Consider the following 26,906-nt stretch of genomic DNA (forward strand, 5'->3'; position numbering starts at 1 on the left):
CAGTTTGTTGCTGCAGTGAGTACACTTGTACCTAAATGTTAGCAATTTTGTGCAGGTATTCCTATAAGAGACAGAGTCTTAGAGGTGCAATTTTGGCAGACACGTCTGCCTGTTTGCTAGGCCTTATGGTGTGTACGCCTGGCTTTGAATGCAGTTCATCTTATCTATCTCTAGGCTGTGTCAGGAGAATAATTTGTGAAGGAGTAAGGAAAAGACGCTAGCCCAGGGACAGGATTGGACCTAAAATAGATGTCACAGGTGCCTTCTCCCTTACGTGCAGATCTGTGCTGTTCTGGCTGCCGTCACTGAGGTGATTCGCTCCCAGGGAGGGAAGGAGACAGAGACTGAGTACTTCGCTGCACTGGTGAGTAGGTGTGACTTGGGAGTGGGTGTCCAGAACAGCAGGTTATTCCAGCTGCAGAGAGAAGACGGGTGCCCTGGCATGAGGAGATAGAGCAGGACATCCTTGGATGGGCGAAAGTGCTTCAGGGGCACCTGGCTGGCTCAGTCGGAAGAGCATACGACTCTTGATATCTTGGGCCTGTGAGTTCAAGCCCCATGATGGACATAGAGATTACTTTAAAAAAAAAAAAAAAAACCCAGAGTGCTTCATTCATTCTCAGGTGGTGGCTTGGTAAGGCTGGGGGTATTTGCTACACTATCCTTACAGAACAAAAATCCACTACTCTGGTTGTTGTTGCTGTTGTTTTTTCTTCCCTGATCCATGGAGCTGAGTTAGGCCCAGGGGATCCTCTAGAAAAATGGTTGGCAAAGTGTGGCCGGGGCGGAGTGATGGGTGGGGTGGTCCTGAGACCCTTTTCTGGGGTTTGTGGGCTATCAAAATTATTTTCATAATAATACTAGAACATCATTTGGCTTTTCACTCTCATTCTCTCATGAGTGTACTGTGGAGTTTTCCAGAAGTTATCTCATGTCTGATGATATTATTTCAACAGCTAATTGTGCTTTCGTATGCTTCTATTTTAAAAATTTATCAGTTTTAATTTTTAACATGTTAAGTATCAGTAGATATCACCTATGTAAACAAAACCTCTTTGGGGTATCTTCAAAAAAACTCTAAGGGTGTAAAAGTTTGAGAACCACTACTCTGGAACAGGGGTTGGCAGACTACGGCCCATGGGAATAATCTGATCCGTGGCCTGTTTTTGTACAGCCTGAGAGCTAAGAGTGGTTTTTACTTTTTTCTTTTTTTTAAAGATTGTATTTATTTATTTATTTGTCAGAGAGAGTGTGGGCACGTGTGAGCACACTAACAGGGGGAGCGGCAGGCAGAGGGAGAAGCAGGCTTCCCGCTGAGCAAGGAGCGTGGTGTGGGGCTCCATCCCAGGACCCCGGGATCATGACATGAGCCAAAGGCAGACACTTAACTGACTGAGCCACCCAGGTGTCCCTGGTTTTTACATTTTTAAAGGATTGTTCAAACACACATAAAAGAATATGCAACCGAGACCATATATGGCCTGCAAAACCTAAAATATTTATTATCTGGCCCTTTACAGAAAAAGCCTTCCAACCCCTGCTGTAGAATAATGAAGTAGGTTAGACAGTAACATATGGTCTATTATGTGCCAGGCGATGTTGTGATCAACACATATGAATTCGGTGCAACCTTGCAACAACTTACTATCTATCTCTGTTTTATAAGGAGGGAACTGAATCACAGAAAGTTTGAGTTGCTAGCCCAAAGTCACACAGTGGCAGAGCTAGGATTTGAACCTCTGACACCAGTGTTCTTGGTCATCACCATCCTGCTGGGCACAGGGTGGCGCCAGCGCCTCATCTGCCCAGCTTACACACTTCCCACTCACCCCCTGTGGTCTGGCCCTCAGATGACAACGGTAGAGGCAGTGGAGTCCCCCGAGTCTCTGGCTGCTGTCGCTTACCTGCTGAACCTTGTCCTGAAGCGGTGAGTCCTGCCCCTGGTCTGAACCCGGAGTCTCTTGGGGAGAAGGGACCCGTTAAGTACCAGCTGGCGTTCTTCAACATGAGGCTCCTGGGGTGGCTTGGGATGTTGTACCGAGTGTGAGCGCCGGCGCCTGGGAAGGGAGCGGCCCTGCTCCCGTGAGGCAATGGCAGAGGACCCCTGGAGGCCTGCAGGTGCGGGGAGGTAGGGAGAGGACTGAGGTGAGCTGGTGAGGGCCCATCTCATGGGTAGTAGGGAATGGGTAGTGGGGAAGGGAGGAGGCGCGGAACTCAGGTGCCACGGAGAGCGCGCTGGAGTGGTGTCCAGAAGGGTGGGCTCCTGTCCTGACTCCTGCTCGCTTGCTGAGGGACTGGGCCAGCACTGCCTCCCTCTGTCTAGCCTCTGCCTTCAGACCGGGGCTGGGCCTGCTCCAACTGCGCTAGGAGGCCCCCTGGGGTCCTGACCGTGTCTCTTCTCCCCGCACAGCGTGCCCAGCCCTGTGCTCATTAAGAAGTTTTCTGATACCTCCAAAGCCTTCATGGACATCATGTCAGCCCAGACCAACAGTGGCTCCACCTCTGCCCTCCGATGGGTTAGTGTCTCGGTCTGTTTCCCCTCCGCCGTCTTCCAGAGCCCCGCAGATTTGGCTGGAGCTTGGATACTCCCTGGGAGGGGTATAGGCACTATGTGGACCTCAGATGGATCCCCGTGCGATTTTCTGGAATTGGTGAGAACCTGGGCTCTTTTCCCACCTGGCTGAAGCAGGTGAAGCTGAGAGACTCTGACTTTGTCTTCAAGGTCCTCTCCTGCCTGGCCACCCTTTTGCGGAAGCAGGACCTGGAGGCCTGGAGCTACCCCGTGACCCTACAGGTGTACCATGGGCTGCTGAGCTTCACGGTGCACCCGAAGCCCAAGGTGAGGCTGCTGGGCCCCCAGAATATGGGGGGGGGGGCAGCCGTTCTAGTAAGTGGGCTAGGGCTGGTCTGTCTGAGTAGGGGGAGTAGGAGAGGTTGCCCTGAGGCCTGGGCTCTTGCCCCGAGGTTTACTTTTTGCCTCTGACACCTTCTTTGCTTAGTCCTAGAAGGTGAGAGGCAGCTCCTCATCCTACAAAAGGGGTGTTCACTGTCAGGCCCTCCTGAGTCCCTGCTGCCTCATTGGTCAGTGACAAGTTTAGCTACAGTGGCAGGAAGGGGCAGAGTGGGGCTTTGGAGTCTCATGGACCTCAGTTGGATACTGCATTCACCGCTCGTGCTGTGACCTTGGGCAGGTTACTTAAGCTCTCCAGGCCTCGGTTTCCTAGCGGCAGAGTAGGGCTGGTAATACCAACCTCGCTGCAAGGGTGTGGGGTGACTCCAGCGTCCCTCACAGGCTGGTGCTGTTCCTGGCTGAGAGCAGGCGTGCAGCGAATGGTGGCCAGCCACCCCATTTCCTCCTAGAATGTAGGGCAGAGAGCGCGTAATAGCCCGCAGTAGCAACAGTCCACGGTCATTCAGGGTGCTCAGCGCACTTCCCCAGGTAGGGTCATGCCTCCCTCCCTGTGTATTCACGAGGCCTGTCCCACACTTTCCTCAGGTCTCTGCTGCAGTGTCACTTCACTGGAGTGACACTTGCCTGACCACTGTGTAAAAAGTAACAACCCTTGCTGTCTTGTCTGCAAAGTACTTTTACCTTCCAGTGTACGTGTGTTTGTTTTCTGCCTGCCAAGAAGAGTGTGGGTTGTTTGCTCTGGTCGCTGCCAGACTGCCAGCCCCAAGGACAGTGCCTGGCTTGGTCACACTTGATATCTTTACCCCTGGAGTAAAGAGGAGGACACTGCAGCTCAGAGATGAAGTGGTTGGCTTGCTCGAGGCCATTTGGGGAGTTAGCGGGAGAGCAGGGGTCGGAGCTGAGCTTTGTCTTACTGCGCAGCTCAGGAGTCTGCACACGGGCAGGCCTGGGTCCAGCTTCGGCCGTGGAGGAGGCATGCCGTCGGTGCGGTTGGGCGTATGCTGACCCGGGCCCGGCCCCCCTCTCCTTGCCCCTCAGATCCGGAAGGCTGCGCAGCATGGAGTATGCTCGGTCCTCAAGGGCAGTGAGTTCATGTTTGGTGAAAAAGCCCCTGCCCATCATCCTGCTGCCATTTCCACTGCCAAGTTCTGCATCCAGGAGATTGAGAAGTCTGGAGGTGGGGAACCAGGTCGTCGGCAGGGTGGTGGGGGCCGAGGCCAGCCTGGGATGGGGCTCACTGCAGAGGGTGGGCTGGAGGCTCAGCTATGTCGTGTCTGCCAGGCTCCAAGGAGGCCACCACCACGCTGCACATGCTGACGCTGCTGAAGGACCTGCTGCCCTGCTTCCCGGAAGGCCTGGTGAAGAGCTGTAGCGAGACTCTCCTCAGGGTCATGACCTTGAGCCACGTGGTGAGCTCAGCCTGGGAGCCAGAGGAGCGTGCTGGGGTCGGGGGCTGAACTTCAGATGGTGCTGATGCCCACGGTGTTGATGCTTGGGAACTTGCTGGTCAGGCCAGAAGCAGGGCCTGGGGTCTCCCCATCCCAACCCTGCTCTTGCCTACAACCAAGGACGCCAGCCATTCTTGGTGTCGGATAGACCAGGCTGTCTTCAGGGTCCCGGTCCTTTTGGGAGCTGGCCTCGGGGATCAGGTCAAGGCACCAGCCCTCTCCCTGCTTGAGCTATGTTTCAGCTGCAGGCATGGGTCTGTTTTCTTTCTTGCTTGCTTGCTTTTCTTTCCTTCTTTCGCTTATTTACTAACAAATTGGTACAGCGGCTTTAATACCTAAAACGATCCTCCCTGCATTTCTGTCATGCTAGCATAATTCTGTTAATCTTTGTATATCCTCTTGTAGTGTTTGTGTATGTGTGTATTTTAAAGTGTCTATTATGTGAGTAACATGATCATCGTTTAGAAGGAAAAGCCCATTCAGAACAATTTGCTGTGTATCCTTTCAGACATTTTTTTAGATAAACATAGATAAAAACCTGTGAAAATACAGCCATAATTATAGCCTGCCCACCACTTACAGCCTGCTTTTATAGCCCATTCCGTTAAAAATGTTTTGTTCATATTCCTCTGTTATCTTTGTTTAAATCATTTAAAAATTTTTCAGTAGCTGCTAAGCCTTCGTAAAGTGACAGTCCTCTGAGTGTCCGGGTGTGGGGGGCATGCTTGAGGTCAGGGGCCTGGGTCTCTCCCCAGCCCACTGGCTGGAATTGGAGGTTGAGGAGCCCGGGGCAGCCATGGGCTTTGTGGTCCCCCACTGAGCCTACATGTCCTCTCCAGTTGGTGACAGCCTGTGCCATGCAGGCCTTCCACAGCCTCTTCCACGCCAAGCCCAGCCTGGGTACCCTGTCAGCGGAGCTCAATGCCCAGATCATCACGGTGAGGCCTGAAGGTGGAAGGGTATGGTGGTGGAGGGGTATGGGGGTGCTAGGGTGCAGGGGGCCTGTTACTTGTCTACAGAGTGAGCTTCAGTGGGCTTACTGGACTGGCCCAGTGGAGGAGGCTAGTAGTCAAGCAGATAGGAAGCAGGCAGCTAGGAGACTGGCCACCAAAACCACATCAGTGTCCACAGGAGATGGGGCCTCCAATTCTTCACTTAGTTAACTTAATACACTATTTCAGCATGGTCTCATGCTCTAACCTATACCTTGAGCAGAGGCTCTCAAATTTAGGGATCCCTGGATGGATTTGGGGAAGGGGGCATAAACATCCCCCAAATCGTTTGCAGAACGTGTGTGTGTGTGCCCATGTACATTTTTCCCAAGAAAGGCTCTGTGGCTTTTGTGAGATCCAAAGGGTTGTGTGACCCAAGTTTTACTCAACTGCTTCTAGAGACTCTGACCCCATAGGAGCAGAATCGGGAGGGTTTCATGGAACAGGGAAAGATAGGACCTGGGAAGAGCAAGGGGCCTGGGAGTTCCAGGGCCACGTGTGCAGGTCTGTCACTGGGACATGCTGGTGTTCGGGGAGGGGAAGGGGTCATTGTCATTAGGCCACAGCAGATGCACTCACTCAGTCCCCTGCTTATTCCCTGTCCCACCTCTAGGCCTTATATGACTATGTTCCCAGCGAGAATGACTTACAACCCCTGCTGGCCTGGCTTAAGGTCATGGAGAAAGCCCACATCAACCTGGTCCGGTAGGTGTGGTGGAGAGGTGTCCTAGGGCCTCCAGCAGGCCACCTGCTGTGCGGTGCAGATGGGAGGGACGCGAGCTGAAAGCTGGAGATGGATGGCAGTGTCTCCTTATCAAGTGTGCTGTAGACCAGCTCTGGTTCCGAGGTACAGGGCAGGATAGTGTGGCCTGTGTCAGCCACGGCTGGTGCTTTCCCGTCAGAGCAGTTAACCAGCGAGCTCTAAGGAGAGCAGGTGGGCTAAGCGCACCACGCTGGGGCACTGGGGGTGGGGTCTGGGTTCTCTCCTGAGTCTTGTCACCCCCTGACTGATTCCTGTGCGGTTGGTTTCCTTCTCAGACAATCTCATGCACTTTCTGTGGCTTCACCCCTCTCCCCACCTGGGTTAACAGTCCCTTCCTCTGGGGTTCACAGTCCTGCAAGCCCAGTGTCTGCTCTGTGTCTGTCAGAACACTCACATGTGAGCTTGGCCACTTCATAGTAGCCACTTGATGATTCCGCTTTTCCAGAATAAGGCTGAGAAGAAAATAAGTGTATCAGTTGGTGACTTGCGTTTTGCCTGGAGTGAGGGTCTCTAAGGGCCCTGGGGCCCCACCACTCTGTGTCAGCCCTCCCCTCTGCTGAAGGGCTCCTGTCGGCCTGCTCGTTCAGGCCTCGTGCCAAGTGCTTTCCATCATTGTTCATGTCATTCATTATAGCCACCCTGGGAGGAAGGTTCTAGCCTTTTTCGTGAGCCAGAAACGGAAGTACCGTGCGGTAGCTAGTCTTGCCACTGCTAAGGAGCAAAGCAGGTCTCCAGCCCACGTCTGCCGGGCCCACATCCTTTTTTTTTTTTTTTTAAAGATTTTATTTATTTATTTGACAGAGAGCAACACAGTGAGAGAGGGAACAGAAGCAGGGGGAGTGGGAGAGGGAGAAGCAGGCTTCCCGCCAAGCAGGGAGCCCGACGTGGGGCTCGATCCCAGGACCCTGGGATCATGACCTGAGCCGAAGGCAGACGCCTAATGACTGAGCCACCCAGGCGCCCCTGGGCCCACATCTTTTTTCTGCACTATCCATCTTTTACCTGGAGGTGCCAGAAAATGGCAAAATAGCCTTATTCTACTTCTCAGGATTCTTTTTTTTTTTTTTAAGATTTTATTTATTTGAGAGAGAGAGCGCGCACGGGGGAGGGGCAGAGGGAGAGGGAGAGAAGCAGACTCTCCACTGAGCAGGGGTTCGATCTCAGGACCCTGGGATCATGACCTGAGCCAAGGTCAGACACTCAATTGACTGAGCCACCCAGGCGCCCCCTCCACATCTCAGGATTAATCCTACCAGCAAGCCTCCCACAATTGTGCCATGATATATGTCCCAGGCTGTTTGTTGTAATGCTATAGGTAACAGCAAAAAAACCTAGAAACCAAACACAACCTAAATGTGTCCGAGGAGAGGACTGGTCAATATACAGTGAGATGTTATGCAGCCATTTAGAAGTTACAGAAGTAGAGAGGTACATGCTGACACAGAAAGACCCCCAAAACATATTGAGAACGGCATGGATGGTGTGACTCTGTGTACTCTGGAGCGAGACTACCAGTGTGAATCCTGACTCCTCCCTCCCATTTGCGACATGGCCTTGGGCAAGTTACTTGACTTTTCTGTGCCTCAGGTTCCTCACTTATAATAAATGGGAATGGTCATAGGACTTAATCTCGGTTGTCACAAGGTTTAAGTGAACGAATGTATATCAGATCAGTGCTTGCCATATGAAAAGTGTTACATAGACGTTAGCATTTCTACGTTTCTACGTTTATACATGTGTAATACCTTCTGGAAGAGTATTTGAAAAACTTAACCTTGATTTTCCTCCGGAAAGTGCATCTGAAGGTCAGTCTGGGAGAAAGGTGTGATAAAGAAAGCATACTCTTTATTTTATATTCTGAAGACCTACTTGAATTTTTTACCACGTGTGGCTATTAACTTGAATGACAGCACTTTTAAAAATTGCCCATTAGAAGGGCCCTGTAGAACCCTGCAGATCAGTGATTGTCACTGGACCTGGACCACGTGGGTCCCTGAGGCCCAGGACCGGGCCCCACAGAAGCCTTTTGTCTTCACAGACTGCAGCGGGACCTGGGGCTGGGTCACCTCCCTCGATTTTTTGGAGCCGCAACCACCTGCCTCCTCTCCTCTCACTCGCAGGTGGTAACAGCTGCCACTCAGAGCCTTCAGGTACCCCAGCCCCAGCCCCAGCTTTAGGGGGGAAGCAGAGAGTGCAGAGGGTTCTACTGGCTGCCCTGTCTCTCCTGGATCTCACCCCAGACCTCCAGCTGCATCCTGGGGAGGAGGTTCTTGGGATGAGGATAGGCTTCCTAGAAGTGTCCAAAAGCAGTCACTTTTGCTAGAAGGGCTGAGTGGTGTTGGGAGGCTGCTCTAGGCCCAGACAGCTGTGGCCTCTTTTTTGTAGGAGCTCCTGAAGGAATGTGTCGCTCCCCACATGGCCAGCATTGGCTCCGTGACCTCTTCAGCCTCCGGCCCTGCCCAGTATATCTCCAAGATGTTCAGGTGAGAACAGAGCATCCGCCTTAGGAGGGAATAGGTGTACCTTCTAGGAAGTTCCTTGTAATGACAGGTGTTCCACTTGTCACTTACTGTGGGCATGTGCACAGTGCCAGAGCAGCTGCTGTTGATTCGAGCACTGGCCACATTCCAGGTGCATTCGTGTGGTGCTCATGAGTATGGATTCCGAACCGGTCATCGGTGGCAGGTTCCCCCATGTCTTCCATGTCAAATACCGCGGGGTCCTCATCAGTCGAAGGTTACTGATGGACGTGAGGATTGAATGAGGGAGCGTGCATAAAGTTCTCAGAACTGTATCTGGCACGGAGTTAAGCACTCAGTGAATAAAAACCGCTAGTAGTCTTTGTGGTTCTAGGAGATATGTACTGACCCCCACTTTGCAGATGGGCAGGCTGAGGTCACCCCACTAGGAAGTGGCAGCCTGACAGCAGAGCCCGCTCTTGTTCACGTGCTGTGCTGCTCTCCACACCTGCAAGAGGAGCCGTCCACAGACATGGCCACTGACCCGTCCTCGCTCTCCCTGCAGCCAGTGAGGAGCTCAGAGCACCACAGACACTGCAGTGGTCCCGGGAAAGGAGCTAGCATGCTTGGTGTCTCCTCTGGGCATGTGTGCTCAGCTCCAAAGTGTGGTGCTTTGGGTACTGCTCCTTGTGAGGAAATGGACCTGTTGCCTGTGGATACATCTGTGGTGAAGTTTCAGGAAAACTCAGAAATAGAGCCACCTCTAGCTCACGCATTTCCCCGCATTGACCTCTATTGGCCATTCTTGCCTCACATTTCCAGGAGGCTGGGAGATAGAGCCAGCCTGGTGCCGCTCTCCCCACTCGGCCCAGACCACCTGCTCTACCTGGGCATCCCATCCTGGGTCGGACTGGGAAAGCACGAGACAGTGACCGAGCATGGGCTTTGGGGGCCCAGTATGGCCACTAGCAGAGTGACCCTGGCAGGTTATTTCATCTCCCTGAGCCTCAGTTAAGATGGAGGAAACAACGTACCTCACAGAGTTCTCCTTAAGCAGTAGGATTACATCAGTGAAACTCAGCACAGGGGTTACATCATAAATGCTAGTTCTCCCCCTTGGCCTTTCCTGGGACTCCACACATACTGGCCAGCTGGTGGTCTGTAGCTCATGGTGCCAGCCGCTGACTTCCTGATGGGGGCCCAGGTGAGCGTGAACTTGGCCCTGACTGTCTGTTCCCATGGCAGGGCAGTGGAGGAAGGCCTGACGTACAAATTCCACGCAGCATGGAGCTCCGTGTTGCAGCTGCTGTGTGTCTTCTTCCAGGTCTGTGGGAGGCAGGCCCATCCTGTGATGAAGAAGGTGAGCTGGGGAGCTGCTGGGGCCAAGGCAGGAGGTGGTGATTGGGCTGCTGGACTGTGGGCTCCCAGAGTGGTCACCTGTCTGTTACTTCTGCACTTTACCCCACGTTATACCCCCGATGGCTCCCACAGCAGGTGCCCAGCACTGTGTCTCCAGGAAGGTGTCTGAGCTGACATGGGAGAAACAGAAAGGGGTGGGACCTCCCCTGGCCCCTCGGCCAGTAACTGCTCATAGTCCTGGCTGGAGTGGATGGCTTTGAATAGGGAACCAGTGTGACTCTCCCTTACCCCTACCCCCTATCTTTTGTTTTTAATTCTCTGAATTTCCTATAACAAGGGATTATGGTGTTTTAAGCAGCCTTAGGTTCCAGAGAGATTACTATAGCCCAGAGTAAACCATTTAAGGATCAGGGATCCCCTTGGGATCCTCCCCAGCTAGTGAGGCAGGGCCCAGACCCCTCATCAGCAGTTCCCAGGCTCATGGGACCTTCGCTGACTTCCACCATTGCTGGTTGGAAGAAAGGAGCCACCCTGGGATGGCAAGGGCTTCCTCAAGAAACCTGGCCCCTAGTAGGTTAGATTGATGAACTTGGCTTCCTACAAGTGAGGCCCTGGGGGGCTGGGGGGCTGTAGTGGGCCAGAGGGCACAGCTCTGTCTTGAGGGGCATCCACTCCTCAGCATCTGCTAATTTGCTAATTGTCACACGTGGCTGTGTCTTTTCCCTTTGCCAGAGTCCCATTTTTCAAGACAAACTGGAAATCTATGTTTGTATGTGAAATGTGATTTTTACATGTTACTAATAAATACAGAATTTTTTAAATTCTTGGGGGCATTGGAGAGAGGTGAGACTTCTCAGTAGGTTAAATTTGGTTATTGGGGGGTGCCTGGATGGCTCAGTTGTTAGGCGTCTGCCTTTGGCTCAGGTTGTGGTCCCAGGGTCCTGGGATCGGGCCCCTCATTGGGCTCCCTGCTCGGTGGGGAGCCTGCTTCTCCCTCTCCCACTCTCCCTGCTTGTGTTCCCTCTCTCGCTGTGTCTCTCTCTGTCAAATAAATAAATAAAATATTTTTTTAAAAATTTGGTTACTGGTTTGTGATCTCTGACCTAGAGCTTAACCTCATCTTCTTCGAGAATTTGGCCCAGACTCAGCTCTGGGTGCCCGCTCTGTGAGCATGCCTTGATGTATCATCTCCTGTCTTTTTGCTCCAGTGCCTCCAGTCCCTGTGTGACCTGCGCCTCTCCCCCCATTTCCCTCACACGGCAGCTCTGGATCAGGCTGTGGGGGCTGCGGTGGCCAGCATGGGACCCGAGGTGGTTTTAGAGGCTGTGCCTTTGGAAATTGATGGCTCTGAGTAAGTGCGATTCTGGCTGGCTTCCTTACGAGCCCCGGGGCAGTCAGCCAGCTTGTTCTCCTGCAGCAGGCCGTTCACTCTTTGGGGTGCAGTCTGTGTGTGTCACGTGGAGGTCAGCGGGAAAGGTCCCAGCAGGGCTTGAGCAGCAGGCCGTGTGGTGCTGGGTATGCTGCCCGCTCACCGGGCCTCGCCTGCCTCTCCCAGGGAGAATCTGGATTTCCCGCGGAGCTGGCTGCTGCCTGTCATCCGGGACCACGTCCGGGAAGCGCGACTTGGTTTCTTCACCACCTATTTCTTACCCCTGGCTACCACCCTGAAGAGCAAAGGTATGGGCCCCGCCTTAATCCTAAAGCCTTGGCTGGAAGGGGTCAGGAAGGGCTCCTAGGACATTGGGCCCTGTCCCTCTGCCAAGCAGGTGGCCAGCCAGTGCTTGAAGGCCTTCCTCAGGGGGGCTGTCCCTCCCTTTGCTTAGAGGCACGGCCAGGTATCTCCCCTTCACAGAACCCTGCCCTGTGGCAGGCCAACAGTGGCCTCCTCTCCTGCTAAGGAGATAATTAGACAAGTACACAACGATTTATATATATGCAGAGCTGTTCCTAGTAAAAAATCTGACCCAACCTACGTGTTCCTCAATAGGGTTCTGGTGAACTTAGTTAATGAGGAAGCCCCATTGTGGGCCACAGTGTAGTCTTTGTGAAGAGAGGGAAACCTTACGCGGGAACGGGCATGTTTAGGAGATGGCAAGTTGAATGAATTAGATTCCGATCTCAGCTGAGCCACACCACAGGTGGGTGACTGAGCAAGTTGATTCAACTCCTCTGGGTCTGTGGACCCATCATATCATCAGTGGACTCAGCGATAATTGCTGTGTGAGCGGTAAATGCAGTAGGTCACATACATGCACAGCACACAGCCTACCACTTAGAAACCTTACTGTCAAGTAAAACCAGGTTCCGGAACAATGTTTGTATAGTACGGTCCTGTTTCTATTTTTAAAAGTGTGTGTGTGTGTGTGTTTAAAGAAACGTAAAGGAGTCAGAGGAGGTCGTGGCTATCCCTGGGGGAGTAAGATTATGAGGGGATATCCACTGCCCATTCTATGTAGATCTTTTAAATTTTTTTAGAATGAACAAGTATTATGTTTCAATTTGTGGGGAGGGAGGAATCACCCACATTCCTGTCCTCATAATTGGGCTTTTGGTTTTGGTAAAAATGAGGCCTGCTGGCCTGAAGGGTACCCGGGGTCCCACCACGTCCTTGTGTCACACACAGCAATGGATCTGGCGCAGGCGGGCAGGACAGTGGAGTCCAAGATCTACGATACGCTCCAGTGGCAGGTAGGGGTTCAGCTGAGGGGGACGTGGGTTGGATGGCACAGGGGCCTGAGTTGCTGGGCATCACTCTCCTTGACCATCACCCCTCTGCAGATCTGGACCCTCCTGCCTGGGTTCTGCACGAGGCCCACAGACGTGGCCGCCTCCTTCAAAGGGCTGGCGCGGACGCTGGGCACGGCCATCAGTGAGCGTGCAGACCTGAGGGTCACTGTGTGCCAAGCCCTGCGAACCCTCATTACCAAGGGCTGCGAGGCAGGTATGTGTGGGCTCTGGGGCCGGGGGCGAGGAGGGGGATGGTTGCGATGGCCCAGGTCTCCTGGCCTGCTGTGCCTCACTGCCTGAGCCGTAGCTAATGCTTTGCAAGGACCTGGGGCTTCTGCTGGGGACCCAAGGAGTTAGTAAGGACAGTAAGCTGCCCCTTTTCTCTCTTTACCCCCACTGTGCTGACAGCTGCTGGGTGTTGTCCAGTCAGTGTTAAGGGCTTCATCATGTGTGTGGCTCTCGGCTGACCCACAGGACAGAGCTGTGGAGGAGCATAGAGCATGGGGACACCTCTTGTCCCAAAGAAGCCCCAAATCCATGGGCTCCAGGTCCTGTCCTCCAAAAGGATGCCTCTGGGCTGCAGCCCTAACAGCCTTTGAGGTGGGGTTGACTCCTGCCCTCTTATGCAAACTTTGGTCCTCCTGCCAGAGGCTGACCGTGTGGAGGTGAGCCGTTTTGCCAAGAACTTTCTGCCAATCCTCTTCAACCTATATGGGCAGCCTGTTGGAGCCGGAGACACCCCAGCCCCTCGCCGGGCTGTGCTGGAAACTGTCAAAACCTACCTGACCATTACAGAGCCTCAGGTGAGCTGGTGGGGGAGGGAGAGCACTGTCGGGTGAGTGACTGTTGGGTTGTGCGTGTCGGCAAGGTCCCCACCTGCCCGGGCTCACCTGGGCTCTGCCACCCCGGGGACAGGGCACCAGATACCAGCAGCAGCTGGGTCAAGGCTTCTAAAGGAGGTTTGGGGAGGGGGGGGTGCAGTTCTGTGACCTGCTCCTGCTCTGTGTTTCTCTCTTCACCAACTCCCTCCTTTTCATCCCCTTGGGGATGCCAGTTGGTGAACAGCTTCCTGGAAAAAGCCAGTGAGAAGGTGCTGGACTCTGCTAGCTCTGACTTCACCAGGTAAAATGCCTTGCTCGAGCTGGGGCAGCCCAGGGAGCCAGAGGGTATGCCGAACAGAAGCCCTGTGACTTCTCTCTGGAATTATTTAGGAAAGTCTTGAGATAGTGAATGTCCCAGCTCTACGGTGAAGCCTGATGGGCTCCTTCCTGGAGAGGCATTAGCGCCTGCTAGGAAGGACGTGGACCCTGGCAATACACCGCCCAGGCTCAAATCCCAGCTCCACTGGTTACGAGCTGTGTGACCTTGGACAAGTAACTTACCTGCTCCATGCCCTCTGTGTCCTCATCTGTGAAATTCTGCCCGATAATAGACTTGCAACAGAGTTGTTGTGAGGACCGAAGGCTTGAATGCACATAAAGCCCCTGGAACCACACCTGCTTCCTTATGGCGAAATTGGGTACAAGCTGTGATTGTTGTTCACAGGCTCCTTCAGGGCCCCTGGTCCTCCTCACCCCGACTTCTCCCACCTCTGTACCCAGTAGATAGAAAGGCACTGATAATCTGTGCCCTTCTCCAGCCCCCCTAAGCCCATCCTTGGTCTCTTGTCCTGAGCAGATTGTCTGTGTTGGACCTGGTTGTTGCCTTGGCTCCTCACGCAGATGAAGCTGCCATCAGCAAGCTGTACTCCACCATCCGGCCCTACCTCGAGGTGAGCCGTGCAGGCTGGAGTCCCACGTGACCACATCTGGGGGAAAAGGGGACTCCTTGGAAAGGCTTCTTGTCTGGACCATTCGGGCGGACACGAAAGTCCAGGGCGGGGCCGGCTAACCTCAGGAGAGTTGCTCTAGGGGGAGTAACAGAGCTCCTTTGCGATGGCAAGGAGTTAGGCAAAGAAGGGGAGAGGGCAGTGCTCCAGCCAGAAAGGTGCGCGGGCACACAGGCCTTGGTGTGTGCCAGGCACTGCATGTTCACGCTGCTGGATGAATGTCACCTGAAGCCGGTGAGTGGAGTGGAGTGGAGGCTGGGGTGGCCTCTCTCCCTGCAGCATCCCCTGCCCGGCACAGAGTTAACACCACCCCCCCCACCCCACCCCCGTCCATGCTCCGCCGGCCCTCTCAGACCTCTTGAGCTCCAGAGGCAGGTCCTGGTCCCGAATCCCCCCCCCAGTGCTGGTCACAGTTAATGGTGGCTGTTCTCTGACTCTTGTTGGACAGTGGTGGGGGGTGGGTGGATGGATGGATGGGGGGCCCCGGAGTCCCCTTCCTCACCTAACCCTGATCATATGCCCCCTCCCAGAGCAAGGCCCACGGAGTACAGAAGAAGGCCTACCGGGTGCTGGAGGAGGTGTGTGCCAGCCCCCAGGGCCCCGGGGCCCGCTTTGTGCAGAGCCACCTGGATGACCTGAAGACGACCCTGCTGGACTCGTTGCGGAGCACTTCCTCACCTGCCAAGAGGGTGAGGCCTCCAAAGCAGCCACGCTCTGCCTGCAGGAGGATGGGCGACACCAGGGGAGGACCACCCTGGAGACCGGGGACTCAAGGGGCACAGGTGGCATTGAGGGGTCCTAACTGTCATTCCCCCCTGCCCTGCAGCCCCGTTTGAAGTGCCTCATACATATTGTGAAGAAGCTGTCAGCTGAGCATGAGGAGTTCATCACTGCCCTCGTCCCAGAGGTGAGGGGTGCAGGAGGGGGGTGTATGTGTGTTTTGAGGGGTTCCTTGGAGTGTGGCTTCTGAGGACCTGTCAGGATCAGGAGAGAGCAGTATGGGGGTTAGGGGTGACTCAGTTCTCTGCCTGGGAGCGTGGGTGCCCCTCCTGCCCCCTTCTGCCTCAGGCCACCAACCAATCCCATGGTGGCCAGCTCCGGAGCACGTGTTCAAGGGGTTGTCCGGGCAGGTGATCCTGTGTACCAAGGAGGTGTCGGTGGGTGCTCGGAAGAATGCTTTTGCCCTGCTGGTGGAGATGGGCCATGCTTTCCTTCGGTTTGGCCCAAACCAGGAAGGTGAGGTGTGGGTGACACGGGGCTGGGGTAGATGCTCTGCTCACAGGCCTTGGGGAGGCACCCCTCCAAACCACTGGCCAAAGAGAAGAGGTGGGGAGAGCTTCCTGGCTCTGGAGCTGGGCAGGCTGCTCCTCTCTGGCTGGGAGTCCCCTTCCCTGGGGAGCCCAGGGCGCAGGGGCAGAGGGGCTCTGGCCTTGGGTGACTATCCTCATCTTACCCTCCCAGAGGCCCTGCAGCGCTACCTTGTCCTGATCTACCCTGGCCTCGTGGGAGCCGTGACCATGGTCAGCTGCAGCATCCTGGCCCTGACCCACCTCCTGTTTGAGTTTAAAGGTGAATGTTGCATCCTTGAAAGCCTGGGGAGCCCTCAGGGTAGGAAAATGCCCAGAAGGTCAGGATAAGGTCATTACCAGAATAGGGTAGCTACCACCTTCCTTCCTCGAGGGAGGAGAAAGAGCCAGAACCAAGCCTGGCTGCCTCTTGTCCCCTCTGCTGCCCATGTCATCTTTCCTGCCCACCTGCAGCTGCCTCGTGGCCCACTGTCAGAGTGGATCAGAGGTCAGGTGCCGTACCCAGATGTTAGTCCTGGTTCTGCCTCTTACCAACCATGGGACACCTTGAGCAAGTTTATGGACCTCTTAGAACTTCAATTTCTTACCCCTAATATGGGGGAGAAAAACAGGACTTGCTAACAGGTTGGCTGTACTCTATGGGGAGTGACTAGGACCGTGCTGGGCACACAGAAGTCCCCCAAATGTTAGTTCCACCTCATGTGACCTGACAGGGATCTTGGGTCTGGATGGGGTCCCGGGCATCTCTGACAGTGGCCCTCTGGTCCCCCACAGGTCTCATGGGGACCAGCACGGTAGAGCAGCTGCTGGAGAATGTGTGCTTGCTCTTGGCTTCCCGCACCCGTGACGTGGTCAAGTCGGCCCTGGGCTTCATCAAGGTGGTGGGAGTTGTCATGGACGTGGCGCACCTGGCCAAGCACGTGCCGCTGGTGGTAAGTGCCCCCTTTCCCCTCAGTGGGCGGCAGCCTGGCCTCTGGCCTGCTGGCATGGACCCAGTGAGTGCGAGGCCAGCAAGTCCCAAACATGTGTTTAGCTGTGCACTATCTCATGGAACAGGTCATGCAGGAGCCCTGGAAAGGACCAGTAGGGTAACACGTACCCGGTGGGAGTGAGGAGGGTGCGTGGTGCCAGGTCACCTCTTGTGACCCGCCCCCTCCCCCTCCATAGAAGCAAGCGCTCTGCAGGCCAAAGGCCAGTAGGCAGGGCCACCTTTGTTTTACAGATGGAGAAACTGAGGCCAGAGATTTCCCCAGGTCACAGTGCTAGTGAGAGGGGCCCTGGGACCAGAACGCAAAGCTCAGAACTGACCCCCAGGACTCTCCCCCAGCGGGGCCCCTCATCTTGCTTTCCTTTTCCCCACTTACATGTTGACCTTCTGGGTTCAAGGAAGCTCCTCTGGACAGCCCTGCTGGCTGCAGAAGGGCCCACAGAGCCCCCTGGGGTTGGGTCCCAGCCCCTCAGCTGGGTCTGTCCCGCCCCTGCCTCCACTGCCTCAGTGTTTCCCTTCCAGCTGGGCAAGGTCGCATCAGACCTCCAGGTCCCTCTTGCCTCTTGTCTTCATATCGGGCCTTGGGTCAAGGCAAGAAAGGGCAGGTGGGGGTCAAGGTAGCCTGCCCCTACCCTCCCAAGCCACCTCACTGGGGACCAGGGATGAGAAGGGCTAAAGCAGTGGTCTGTCATGGGGTGCTGAGAATTTATAAAAGCCTTTCAAAGGATCGTTGGGGCCCTGTGCCCCCAGCCCTGTCTGGAGACACTGCAGAGAGTGAGATCTGCCACCCATTCATGGGTCCCAGCCCAGCCCGACGAAGGTGTGAGAATAGTCCAGCCCGAGATGAACGCAGGGTGGTAGGAGGGATGTGTGGAACCCAGAGAAGCCTAGTGGTGTTGGGGCATAGCGTGGGCCATGGCATCAGAGAGACCTGGGCTGACTGCTGCCCCTGGTCATGGAGCAGCCACTTAACTCTCTGTGCCTCAGTTTCCTCGTCTGTAAACTGGGGGTCATGATCGATCTGCCTCATGGAGTTGTTGTAAGGATTCAGTGAGGTAACGCAGGTGAGATGCCAGACACTGTTCAGAAGACTCTGAAGCTGCAATCTCGGAAGGGTAGTCGTGGATTGTCACAGAGGAGGCTTAGGGGGAAGGCGGAGGGCCGCCCAGGTTGTGGAAACACAGTCGGACCAAGGGGTGGGCGAGGAGCAGGGTTGCTGTGGCCCTCGCCCCTTCGCCGTGTGCCTGGTCTGCAGCGCGGTGGGAGGGCAGGCAGGGCGGAGGGCGCCCCTGACTCCTCGCTGCTCTGCCCGGCAGATGGAGGCCATCGGGAAGCTTTCAGACGACATGCGGCGGCACTTCCGCATGAAGCTTCGGAACCTGTTCACCAAGTTCATCCGCAAGTTCGGGTCTGTGCGCCTGCCCGAGGGGGGAGGGCCAGGAAGGAGTTGGGGGGGTCCGAGTCCCTCCCCTGTGGCTGAACGCTCCTACTTCCGGAGAGCACTCTGTGGCCAGCGCGCCTCAGCAGCCCCTCGTTGCCCCGCAGCTTTGAGCTGGTGAAGGGGCTGCTTCCTGAGGGGTACCACAAAGTCCTGGTAAACATTCGGAAAGCCGAGGCCCGCGCCAAGCGGCACCGTGCTCTGAACCAGGCTGCCATGGGAGAGGATCAGCAGGAGGAGGGAGAGGAGCCTGCCCAGGGCAAAGGCGACAGGTAAGACCCATAGTGGGGTCCTGGGGACCTGGTCTCCCTCAGCCTGCAGCCTGCCCAGGTCATGCTCAGCTACCCCCGCCTCTCCTGGGAACACTGGGATGTGCCACTTCTCTGTCCTTAGCATCGAGGAGCTCTTGGCTGACTCGGAGGAGGAGGAGGAGGAGGAAAGGAGCCAGGCCAAGGAGTGTCGGAGGCTGGCCCGACAGAGGAGCCAGGCGTGGCTGAAGGAGGGTGGCGGGGATGAGCCCCTCAACTTCCTGGACCCTAAGGTGGCCCAGCGAGTCCTAGGTAAGCAAGAAGCGGCTGGCACGTGAGTCCAGAAAACAGGCTTGCCTTGGTGCCGAGCTCAGGGGTTAGGGGTGAATTCCACGGAGGCCAGCGGGCACCCCTCGCCACCACACACCCACATCATTGTGCTGCAGGCACCCGTCTTGTTGGTCAGGATGAGGCTGTGGGTGGGTTAGGACTGACCGGCCACCACCTCACTGCCCGACTCTGCCACGCCAGCCACACAGCCTGGGCCCGGCCGGGGCAAGAAGAAGGACCATGGCTTCAAGGTGAGCGCCGATGGCCGCCTTATCATCCGGGAGGAGGACGAGGACGATGCTGCCACGGCCAAGACGGAGGAAGAGGAAGGCACGAAAGGTGGGACCATTGCCCATTCTAGGGACACAAGTCTGACCTGGGCAGGGTTGCACTCGCTTGTTCATTCATTCCCTCCTTGTTGATTCCCTCATTCATTCAGTGCCCACTTGCTGGGGAAGCATAGGTAACAGCAGAGACAAGGAGCTTGGAGCTAAGGCGACTCAAACTTTTTTGACCACGTTAAGAAATCTTTCTATTGCAAACTAGCCATTTATACAGTACACATATAATTCAAACAAAACTTTCAAAAAGCCCGACTTCCTCTTAAGCATGCGTGACGCACTGTCAGCCTCTGTTCTGTTCTGCTTTCCTTCTCCCATTTTTTTCTTTTCTCTTCCTTTTTTTTTTTCTGTTTCTTGTTTTGTTTTGTTTTTGGGTTGTTTGTTGTTTTTGTTGTTGTTTTTTGTTAATGTAAACTTGGCTGAGGCCTGGAAGCTCATTTAGAGGTCGGAAGACCCAGGCTTGGAGCCTGTCCCTTTCCTGACTGCATGGTCCCCTGTTGTTCAGGAGCCACCCTGGTGGGAAGTCTCAGTCCTGTGGAGTCTTTTCCTGCCCCACCTCCCCTGTGTCATCCATTGGATCAGAAAGCCTGTCTTCTAACATTTATCTGCCTGCCTTTTTTTTTTTGTTCCCACTGCCATGATCCCTGAGCCCTTGACTCACTGCAGACTCCTAACGAGCGTTCTCATGGCGCCCCCTACACCCGGCTTACCTCCTATATGACCAGGGACAATCACTAACCTCTCTGTGCCTTAATTTCCTCACTCCAAAATGGATCTCATGTCAATACCTACTTCAGATGTTTGTAGATGAAGTGGATAGCCAGAACAGCCGTGTCTGTGTTTGGTGGAAGGGTGACCACACTGGTTCCAGATTCGGTCCCGCAGCTGTCCCCTCTCACTGCTCTCTACGGTCCAGTCTCCTTGCTCCCTTCTTTCCCAGACATCCTTGGTGCTGAGAACACCCCTCGCTTCTCCTTCTGCCTCCCCGCTCTTTAAGATTCAGCCTGAGTGCTTTTATGTGGCCTGTCTGTGGCCCCAACCTTCTGGCCTCATCCCCCCATGCTTCTGGAAAGCCTGGGTACCGCCCAGCAGGGGGCATGTCGTCCCAGGTTGTCTTGTGACATTATTTGCTTGTTGATTGATTTCGCTTGAGTGTGTCTTCACCCGCCAGCCCATCAATTTCATACTTTTAAACTGATAACTTTTTTAGAAAATTGTGGGAAAGTACACGTAATATAAAACTTACCACGTGAAACCGTTTTTGAGCATGCGGTGGACTGGTGCTCAGTACGTTCACGTTGTCTTACAACCAATCTCCACAACCCTTTTCAGCTACAAAACTGACACTCTCTGCCCGTTAAACAACTCCTCCTGGCCCCCACCCCAGCCCCTGACAGTCACCATTCCAGAATCTCTCTCTAATCATTTGAATTTGAGTCCGAATCTAGGTGCCTAATGTAAGTGGAATGAGGCACTGTCTTTCTGTGTGTGACCAGCGTATTTCTGTCAGCGTGGTGTGTGCAGGGTTCATCCGTGCTGAGTGTGTGGCAGAGTTCCCTTTGTCTACGCAAACCCTCGGCTCGTTTTAACTGAGATGTTTGTTTTGTGTTGTTGAGTTGTGGGAGGCCTTCACATAGTCTGCATGTTAACCCTATATCACCTGTATGATTTGAAAACACATTCTTTCCCTCATTCTGTAGAGTGCTTTTTCAGTTTGTTGTGTCCCCTGACACACGGAAGTTCTAAAGTTTTGCGATAGTCCATTTTATCTATTTTTACTTGGGTTGTCTGTGTATTTCCTTGGTTCAGACTTCTTTCGCTCATTCCCTCACAGCGCTCAGCACATAGAGGGCAAAAAAAAAAAAAGGGATTCTCAAGTAGGAGAACGAAGCTGTCCTCCCGGTAAAGCAGAAAACATCTGTGGGACTGGGGCATGCCTGACTCCCCAGGAAACCCAGGGCTTTCTTAGGGTCTCAAAACAAGCTGTGTTTATCTCGGAAGTGGGCTCACCACTTCCTTAAGGGGCCGTCATCCCTGGGGCCTAGGATGGGAAAGATAAAGGGGCGGTCGGTGTTCAGGGGTCTTGTCTCCCCCAGAAGGACACGGGTTTTCTGGGGCTGGAGTTGCCGGCTCTGTCAGCCTGAAGAGCCAGGAGGAGGAAGGGTGAAATGTGTGTGGGCTTTGGGCAAACAGAGGTGCTCCCTGCCTGCTCACAGGCCTTTCTTCCTTTTGGTTCCAGGGGAGGATGAAGAGATGGCTGACCTGATGGAAGACATGGGTGTCAGGAGTGTGAGTACTTCCTTTGATGGGGGGCTGTGCCTTCAGGGCAAAGCCTTGGGCTGACAGCTTCTTGGCCATCTTTCCGTAACTCTCCCCTCCCCGCCGCCACGCACATACCCACCTGCCCTGCTTCCCGAGTGCACAGGAGAGCCTTGCAGTGGGGTGGAGGGAGGCAGTCCAGAGGGTGTGGTGTGCGTTACAGGACACAGTGTAATGGGTGACTGCTCTGTGGGGCATGGGGGGGCTCTGATGCACCCGATGCTTCCGTGTGGGCTGAGCTGTCCAGCTGACGGAAGAAAGGCAAAGCCCTTTATCTCTCCACCGAGGACACAGGCTGTGTGAACTGCAAAGTCAGCAGCTAGCCAGTATGTTCCAAGGGGCAGGTTCCTGCACGGGGCAGAGGCAGCCACCATTGAGAAGTGCAAAGGGCCCCACGCGTCACCTCACCTAATCCTCAGAGGTGACGGAGACTCTTATCCCCATTTCCAGAGGCGGCTTACAGAAAGTAAATAGCCTGCCCAAGGTCACAAGCGTTGTTAGATGCAGAGCAGGGATTTGAACCCTGGCCTTCCAGTCTCCTGAGCCCAAGAATTTAACCCTCTTGGTACCTCCCAGGATGGAGTGCAGCCTCTCACCTACTCCACCTGAACCAGCGAGGGTGATGTGGGCCCAACCCCTCACTGTCCTTCCCAAGCCCAGCAAACAGCACTTCTGGGGGCATTTTGGAGCAGTGTCTTCCCTCTCTGTCCTCTCAGACTGTGGCCAGTCCATCCAGCCTTCCTGGGTGTCCCCCTTGGGACAGGGGGATAGGCAGGGGATACAGTATTAGTAGTGAAGATGCGGTCCTGGGGTCCCATTCTGGCTTCAGCCTGACCTTTCAAACTCAGTTCCTCACCTGTAAATCTTGTAGAATTATTGTGCTGGCTTGAGGAGACTGTACATGTCAAGCGCACGAGTATAGTATCTGGTGGTCTTTTCCTCAGATTACTGCTTTCGTTAATATCATATTCACAGATGCCCTGTCCCTAGCCAAATGTTCATCTTCCCACCAGGGCCCAAGGCGCTACCTTGTTATCGGAGCATTGCACCCATGCAGAATTCCATTTGGAGACCTGGGTGAAAACCAGACATAAAAGACCAGAGAATTACAGGGTCCGAGGGTAGCTGAGGGTCTGAGAGACCCCTGATGCAGGAGGCCCCCTCTGAATAGGAGCGTGAGCTTAGGTCAAGATGCCCAGACAGGCACTTGGAGCCCTGGGACAGGAGTTCTGTGTGAAGCAGCCAGATGAGATTGCAGTCAGGGCCCGGGCTGGAACCTTGCTTCTGTGCTGTCTAGCTGTGTGATCTTAGACAGTTCTTACCCTCTCTGAGCCTTGGTGTTCTCATCTGTAAGTGGAGGGTGGCGTGCTTGACAAAGAACCTTTTCTGCTAACACAGGTTGCTTGCTTTTACTGTGAACATTAATGAGGATGATCATATTCCCTTGTTAATGAACTTTGCTCACCACTTTATAGAAGAAACACCAGAAGCTCAAGCATCAGAAAGAGGCTGATGACGAGGAGCTGGAGATGCCCCCTCAGTACCAAGGTGAGGCCTCCACTCTTCTCTCTTGGGACACTGTGTTCCCTATCCCCTGCATTGGACAGGGGAGTTTGCATGGCCCCACTGCAGTCAGTCAGCACCAACAAAGATTGGCCGATATGTCACCCAAGACTGAGCTAGGGGCTGAGAGTGTCGGGGCCTGAGCCCCCAGCCCTTCTGGGGAGCCCCTGAGCCCCATCTCTATCCCACCCACCTAGGCCTTCCATGAGGCTTGTGGCGCAACCCTTTTCCTGGGAGGTGTCTGCCTCTCTTGTCCAGCCCTGAGTCAGGCTGGGTTTGGGGAGACCACCTTAGCCTGTATGGAAGGTGGCAGCTGGGAGGGTCAATATTGGGCCTGCCCAGGGGGTTCCCCTACACATTTGTCTCTGGTCCCCTAAGCTGTTCCTTTCCCCAGAGCAGCTGCTAGAGATACCAACGTGGCTGCCCAGGGCCAGGGGAGGTCTCTTACTCACTTCTGCCTCCTTCCCCTGAGGGCAGCCCCTGGCCTCGAGTCCCCAGAGCAGAGCCCCTGCTGTGCATCTGGAGGGACAGGGGCTTCTGTAGAAAGTCCCCAACCCCAGGAGCAGGTGTGTCCTCAGAGCCTTACAGCATCCTAATCCAGCTAGAGAGCCTCATGGCTTCTCCCTCTGTGGCCTCACTACCCAGTTCACCTCTGCTCTGAGGGGGTGTGGTGCAGAACCAGACAGTGTGGAGGAGGGTCAGGACTGCTTGCTCTCAGCTGTGAGGCTGACTTGGCCCAGTCCTGCTGCCTCTCTGAGCTTCTAGCTTCTCACCTGTGAAAGAAAAAGTGGGGTTCATCCAGATCATCTTAGAGAGTCCTCCTGAGTCATCGTTGTAGAATTCCACCCATGAGTGTGTTAAAATCCAGACTGGAAATGACAAGTGACTTGGAAAGCACCGGGGATTCTGTACCCGCAGTTCTCAAGTCTGTACAATGGGACAAGAGCTGCCTTTCTCTCTCAGTGTTGGTGTGAAGCTCGAATGAGCTGAAGCCTAAAGTACCTCGTTTTACAGATGCGGTTAAAAGCTCCAGAAATTCAGAGACTTGCTGAGGTTACAGCCAGTCGTGGTTCAACAGGGAGTTGAATCTGGGTCTGTCTGACTTCAAAGCCTGTGTTCTTTCTCCTAGAACAAACAGAGCAGATTTAGCTTTGGAGACTGGGGGGTGGCTTATGTTAGTGGAGAAGGTGTATGTTCTCAGAGGTCACTTGTAGGTCTCTGCAGCTTCAGGTCAGCCTGAGGAGCCCACTGGTCTAAACCATCAAGCCACCGGACAGTCCCTTCTCGAGGAAGGTCTTTGTCCTTGCTTGGTAGGGGACAGAGCTGTTTGCTAGCCTTGATTTGTCTGCTCCCCGGCAGCTCTGCAGAGAGAAGGTACCCATTGCCTTCTCCTGGGAGGAAGCTGCCCTGGCTTTGCCTGATTCACGGCCTCTGTGTTCCCCTTCTAGCCGGAGGCTCTGGCATCCACCGCCCTGTGGCCAAGAAGGCTACGCCTGGGGCTGAATACAAGGCCAAGGTAAGAGCTGTGAGTAGAGACAGAACCTCTGGGAAAGGACGAGGGCAGCTGTGCCCATCCCCCTTCTGGAGAGGCATACTTGTGGGCCAGACTCAGGCCACAGCGAGGGGCCCACTGAGGACTTGTGAGCATCTGACATCTATGCCCTTGTTGGGTGGCATTGCAGGGCTACAGGAGCCCATTGGTGCCACCAAGGCACAGAGTGAAGGGGAGGACATGGGTCCTGTTAAGTCAAGAGCAGGGAGGAGGGGCAACCCTACACTTCTGGCTGATTCTGTGTCTTTGGCGGAGTAGAAAGCAAAGGGTGACGTGAAGAAGAAAGGTCGGCTCGACCCCTATGCCTACATCCCCCTCAACAGAACCAAGCTCAACCGCAGGTACGTGCTGGGTCGCGCAGGCTTGGGCTGGGATGGTGCGCGCGGGGCCGGGGAGCTCCGTGCTCCAAAGAGGGGAGGGCCTCAACTTAATGGCTCAAGTGTTTGCCGGTTTTTTAATTTTTACTTTTTAACATGCACCTTCACGTCCTTGGTACACACAAGTGTTGTTGACTTGAACTGCTCTTTCAAGCAGGGGAGCGCCTGGTCTACCCAGATCACGTGCTCCCCACTGCCAGGCAGCACCCTTTCCCCCCCATTCCTCCTAATGCTGGGGGAGCCATCTTTCAACATTATGCCGAGGGGGACTGCTTGTCTTCAGGGAGACATGACCTTTCTGTTCCTTTCCCTGCAGGAAGAAGGTGAAGCTGCAGGGACAGTTCAAAGGCCTGGTGAGAGCTGCCCAGCGGGGATCCCAGGTGGGACACAAACTCCGCAGAAAGGATCGTCGGCCCTGAAGCCCCAGGGCCTCCAGAGCTGCTCTGTGATCCAGCCTAAGGTCCCTCTGCAGCTCCCAAGCTGCTTTGACATCAGTTGCAGATGCTCGAGGTTCTGGCACAGCGTGGACTCAGAATGACTTGTTGGACAGGGCTTGGCTTCCAGAGAGGCACCCAGGATTTTGGAAGCTCCAAACTGGAATCACCCTTCAGAGATGTCCCTAGGGCCTAGAGATGGGAATGTGGCCTCGCTGCCTCCAAGCAGGCCAGTGAGGCTGCTGCGCTTTCTGCCCAGATGGCCATGTGCACCAGAGCAGTTTCCATTTCTTCCAGCCGCCTGTAGCTATGTGACACTTAGCGTGGCTGTGATCTGGGCGTGTAAGATTTGCTGTGACCAGATGTAGAATAAACATGCACACCATGCACTATCCCTAGAAACACTGTGTTTTATCACCTGCCCCTCCAGGGCCAAGAACCGTGTCCAGCTATTGGCGATGGTAGCTTGACCGCTTCTTGGCCAGTCCCGGCATCCGGTCCAAGGCACTGCAGGCAGCCCTGGGTCGGGCCTTAGAACTTGCCCAGGGACACCTGCCTGTGTCAGGAGGTCTCCCTGGCTTCACGTGACAGCCCCAGTCAGAAGGCGACATTCGGAGGTGCAGGAGGGGCAGTGAATGCTCTGGGGCCAGTCTGTAGAGTGGCTGAAAGTTGCTTAGAGCTACGGCGCTGGCTGCCCCAGGCTGCCCCGCGCACAGCTTTCTCCCAGCAGCTTTGTTCGCTGATTCACTGAGGTGTTTACTGAGCCCCTCAGAGCGCTGAGCGCAGCTGGATCACCCGCCTCCCTGATAATCCTGTCCTGTTTTTCTTGGGCAGGTAGGCAAGTTGTGCAAAGAGCAGCGTGATTCTCACTGTCCAGCTTTGTTGGTCTGGAGCCGAGGGAGTAGTGCTGACCTCCCATTGCCCCTGAGGTCATTTTATCGGCCAGGGGACCCCTGTGTGTGCTTTCCCAACGGGCATCAAGAAGCAAGGAACCCCGGGGCTATTCCCAGCAGGAGGAATTGTCCCCTGGCATTTGATCCATATCTTTACTCATCTCAAATTCTCCCCGTTTTAAGATAAGACACACCCCCCCCCCCCCCCACACACACATTCACTAGTTTCCTTTCTGGTTTCACGCCCTTGGCTCTGATAATGCTCCCAGGAGGCCCTGTGCACAGTTCTGTTCATCCTCCAAGGGAGTTCCAGTCTTGATTTGATCCATCCACCCCTAAATGAGGGCATTTCCTCCTAGTGATTTGGGGGCTAGGAAGTGGAGAGGAACCACACTTCACACAGAGGTGGCGCTCTTTCCGTGCCTTGTTCACAGAAAGTCTGGGCTTGGAGAGCAAGGAAGGTGGTCACAAGAGGTGGCTATTAGAGATTTGCAGAGGTGGTCTAACCGTGACCCCCCTGGTTACAGTTCGGGACAAACTAGGCCCTTTGCTATTTCCTATCTCAGGAAATTCGCTGCAGGGAATAGGATGCTCCATGAGAGCAGGAATGGGGAGGAGCCGGGGGCCCA

General features: G+C 54.7%; 1 protein-coding gene across 1 annotated transcript in view; it reads left to right on the forward strand.

The window, feature by feature from the left end:
• Positions 1 to 25,776, forward strand: part of RRP12 (ribosomal RNA processing 12 homolog) — a 28,480-nt gene extending 2,704 nt beyond the window's left edge. Inside the window, exons 3-34 of the mRNA XM_081823707.1 lie at positions 281 to 364; positions 1,851 to 1,927; positions 2,411 to 2,516; positions 2,723 to 2,839; positions 3,950 to 4,088; positions 4,193 to 4,320; positions 5,199 to 5,297; positions 5,965 to 6,056; positions 8,153 to 8,264; positions 8,500 to 8,597; positions 9,819 to 9,933; positions 11,141 to 11,283; positions 11,488 to 11,609; positions 12,556 to 12,620; positions 12,711 to 12,873; positions 13,308 to 13,462; positions 13,714 to 13,781; positions 14,337 to 14,430; positions 15,018 to 15,176; positions 15,314 to 15,394; positions 15,618 to 15,723; positions 15,949 to 16,056; positions 16,569 to 16,726; positions 18,099 to 18,190; positions 18,328 to 18,492; positions 18,614 to 18,780; positions 19,000 to 19,137; positions 21,379 to 21,428; positions 22,934 to 23,006; positions 24,470 to 24,537; positions 24,832 to 24,914; positions 25,267 to 25,776. Coding sequence (XP_081679833.1) covers positions 281 to 364; positions 1,851 to 1,927; positions 2,411 to 2,516; positions 2,723 to 2,839; positions 3,950 to 4,088; positions 4,193 to 4,320; positions 5,199 to 5,297; positions 5,965 to 6,056; positions 8,153 to 8,264; positions 8,500 to 8,597; positions 9,819 to 9,933; positions 11,141 to 11,283; positions 11,488 to 11,609; positions 12,556 to 12,620; positions 12,711 to 12,873; positions 13,308 to 13,462; positions 13,714 to 13,781; positions 14,337 to 14,430; positions 15,018 to 15,176; positions 15,314 to 15,394; positions 15,618 to 15,723; positions 15,949 to 16,056; positions 16,569 to 16,726; positions 18,099 to 18,190; positions 18,328 to 18,492; positions 18,614 to 18,780; positions 19,000 to 19,137; positions 21,379 to 21,428; positions 22,934 to 23,006; positions 24,470 to 24,537; positions 24,832 to 24,914; positions 25,267 to 25,369 — 3,528 coding nt within the window. The 3' untranslated portion in view covers positions 25,370 to 25,776. The remainder of the gene's footprint in view (positions 1 to 280; positions 365 to 1,850; positions 1,928 to 2,410; positions 2,517 to 2,722; positions 2,840 to 3,949; positions 4,089 to 4,192; positions 4,321 to 5,198; positions 5,298 to 5,964; positions 6,057 to 8,152; positions 8,265 to 8,499; positions 8,598 to 9,818; positions 9,934 to 11,140; positions 11,284 to 11,487; positions 11,610 to 12,555; positions 12,621 to 12,710; positions 12,874 to 13,307; positions 13,463 to 13,713; positions 13,782 to 14,336; positions 14,431 to 15,017; positions 15,177 to 15,313; positions 15,395 to 15,617; positions 15,724 to 15,948; positions 16,057 to 16,568; positions 16,727 to 18,098; positions 18,191 to 18,327; positions 18,493 to 18,613; positions 18,781 to 18,999; positions 19,138 to 21,378; positions 21,429 to 22,933; positions 23,007 to 24,469; positions 24,538 to 24,831; positions 24,915 to 25,266) is intronic.
• The last annotated feature ends 1,130 nt before the right edge of the window (positions 25,777 to 26,906 follow it).

Source organism: Leptonychotes weddellii, chromosome 6, assembly GCF_054177405.1.
Source record: "Leptonychotes weddellii isolate Sample4059 chromosome 6, ASM5417740v2, whole genome shotgun sequence".
Taxonomy (NCBI): Eukaryota; Metazoa; Chordata; class Mammalia; order Carnivora; family Phocidae; genus Leptonychotes; species Leptonychotes weddellii.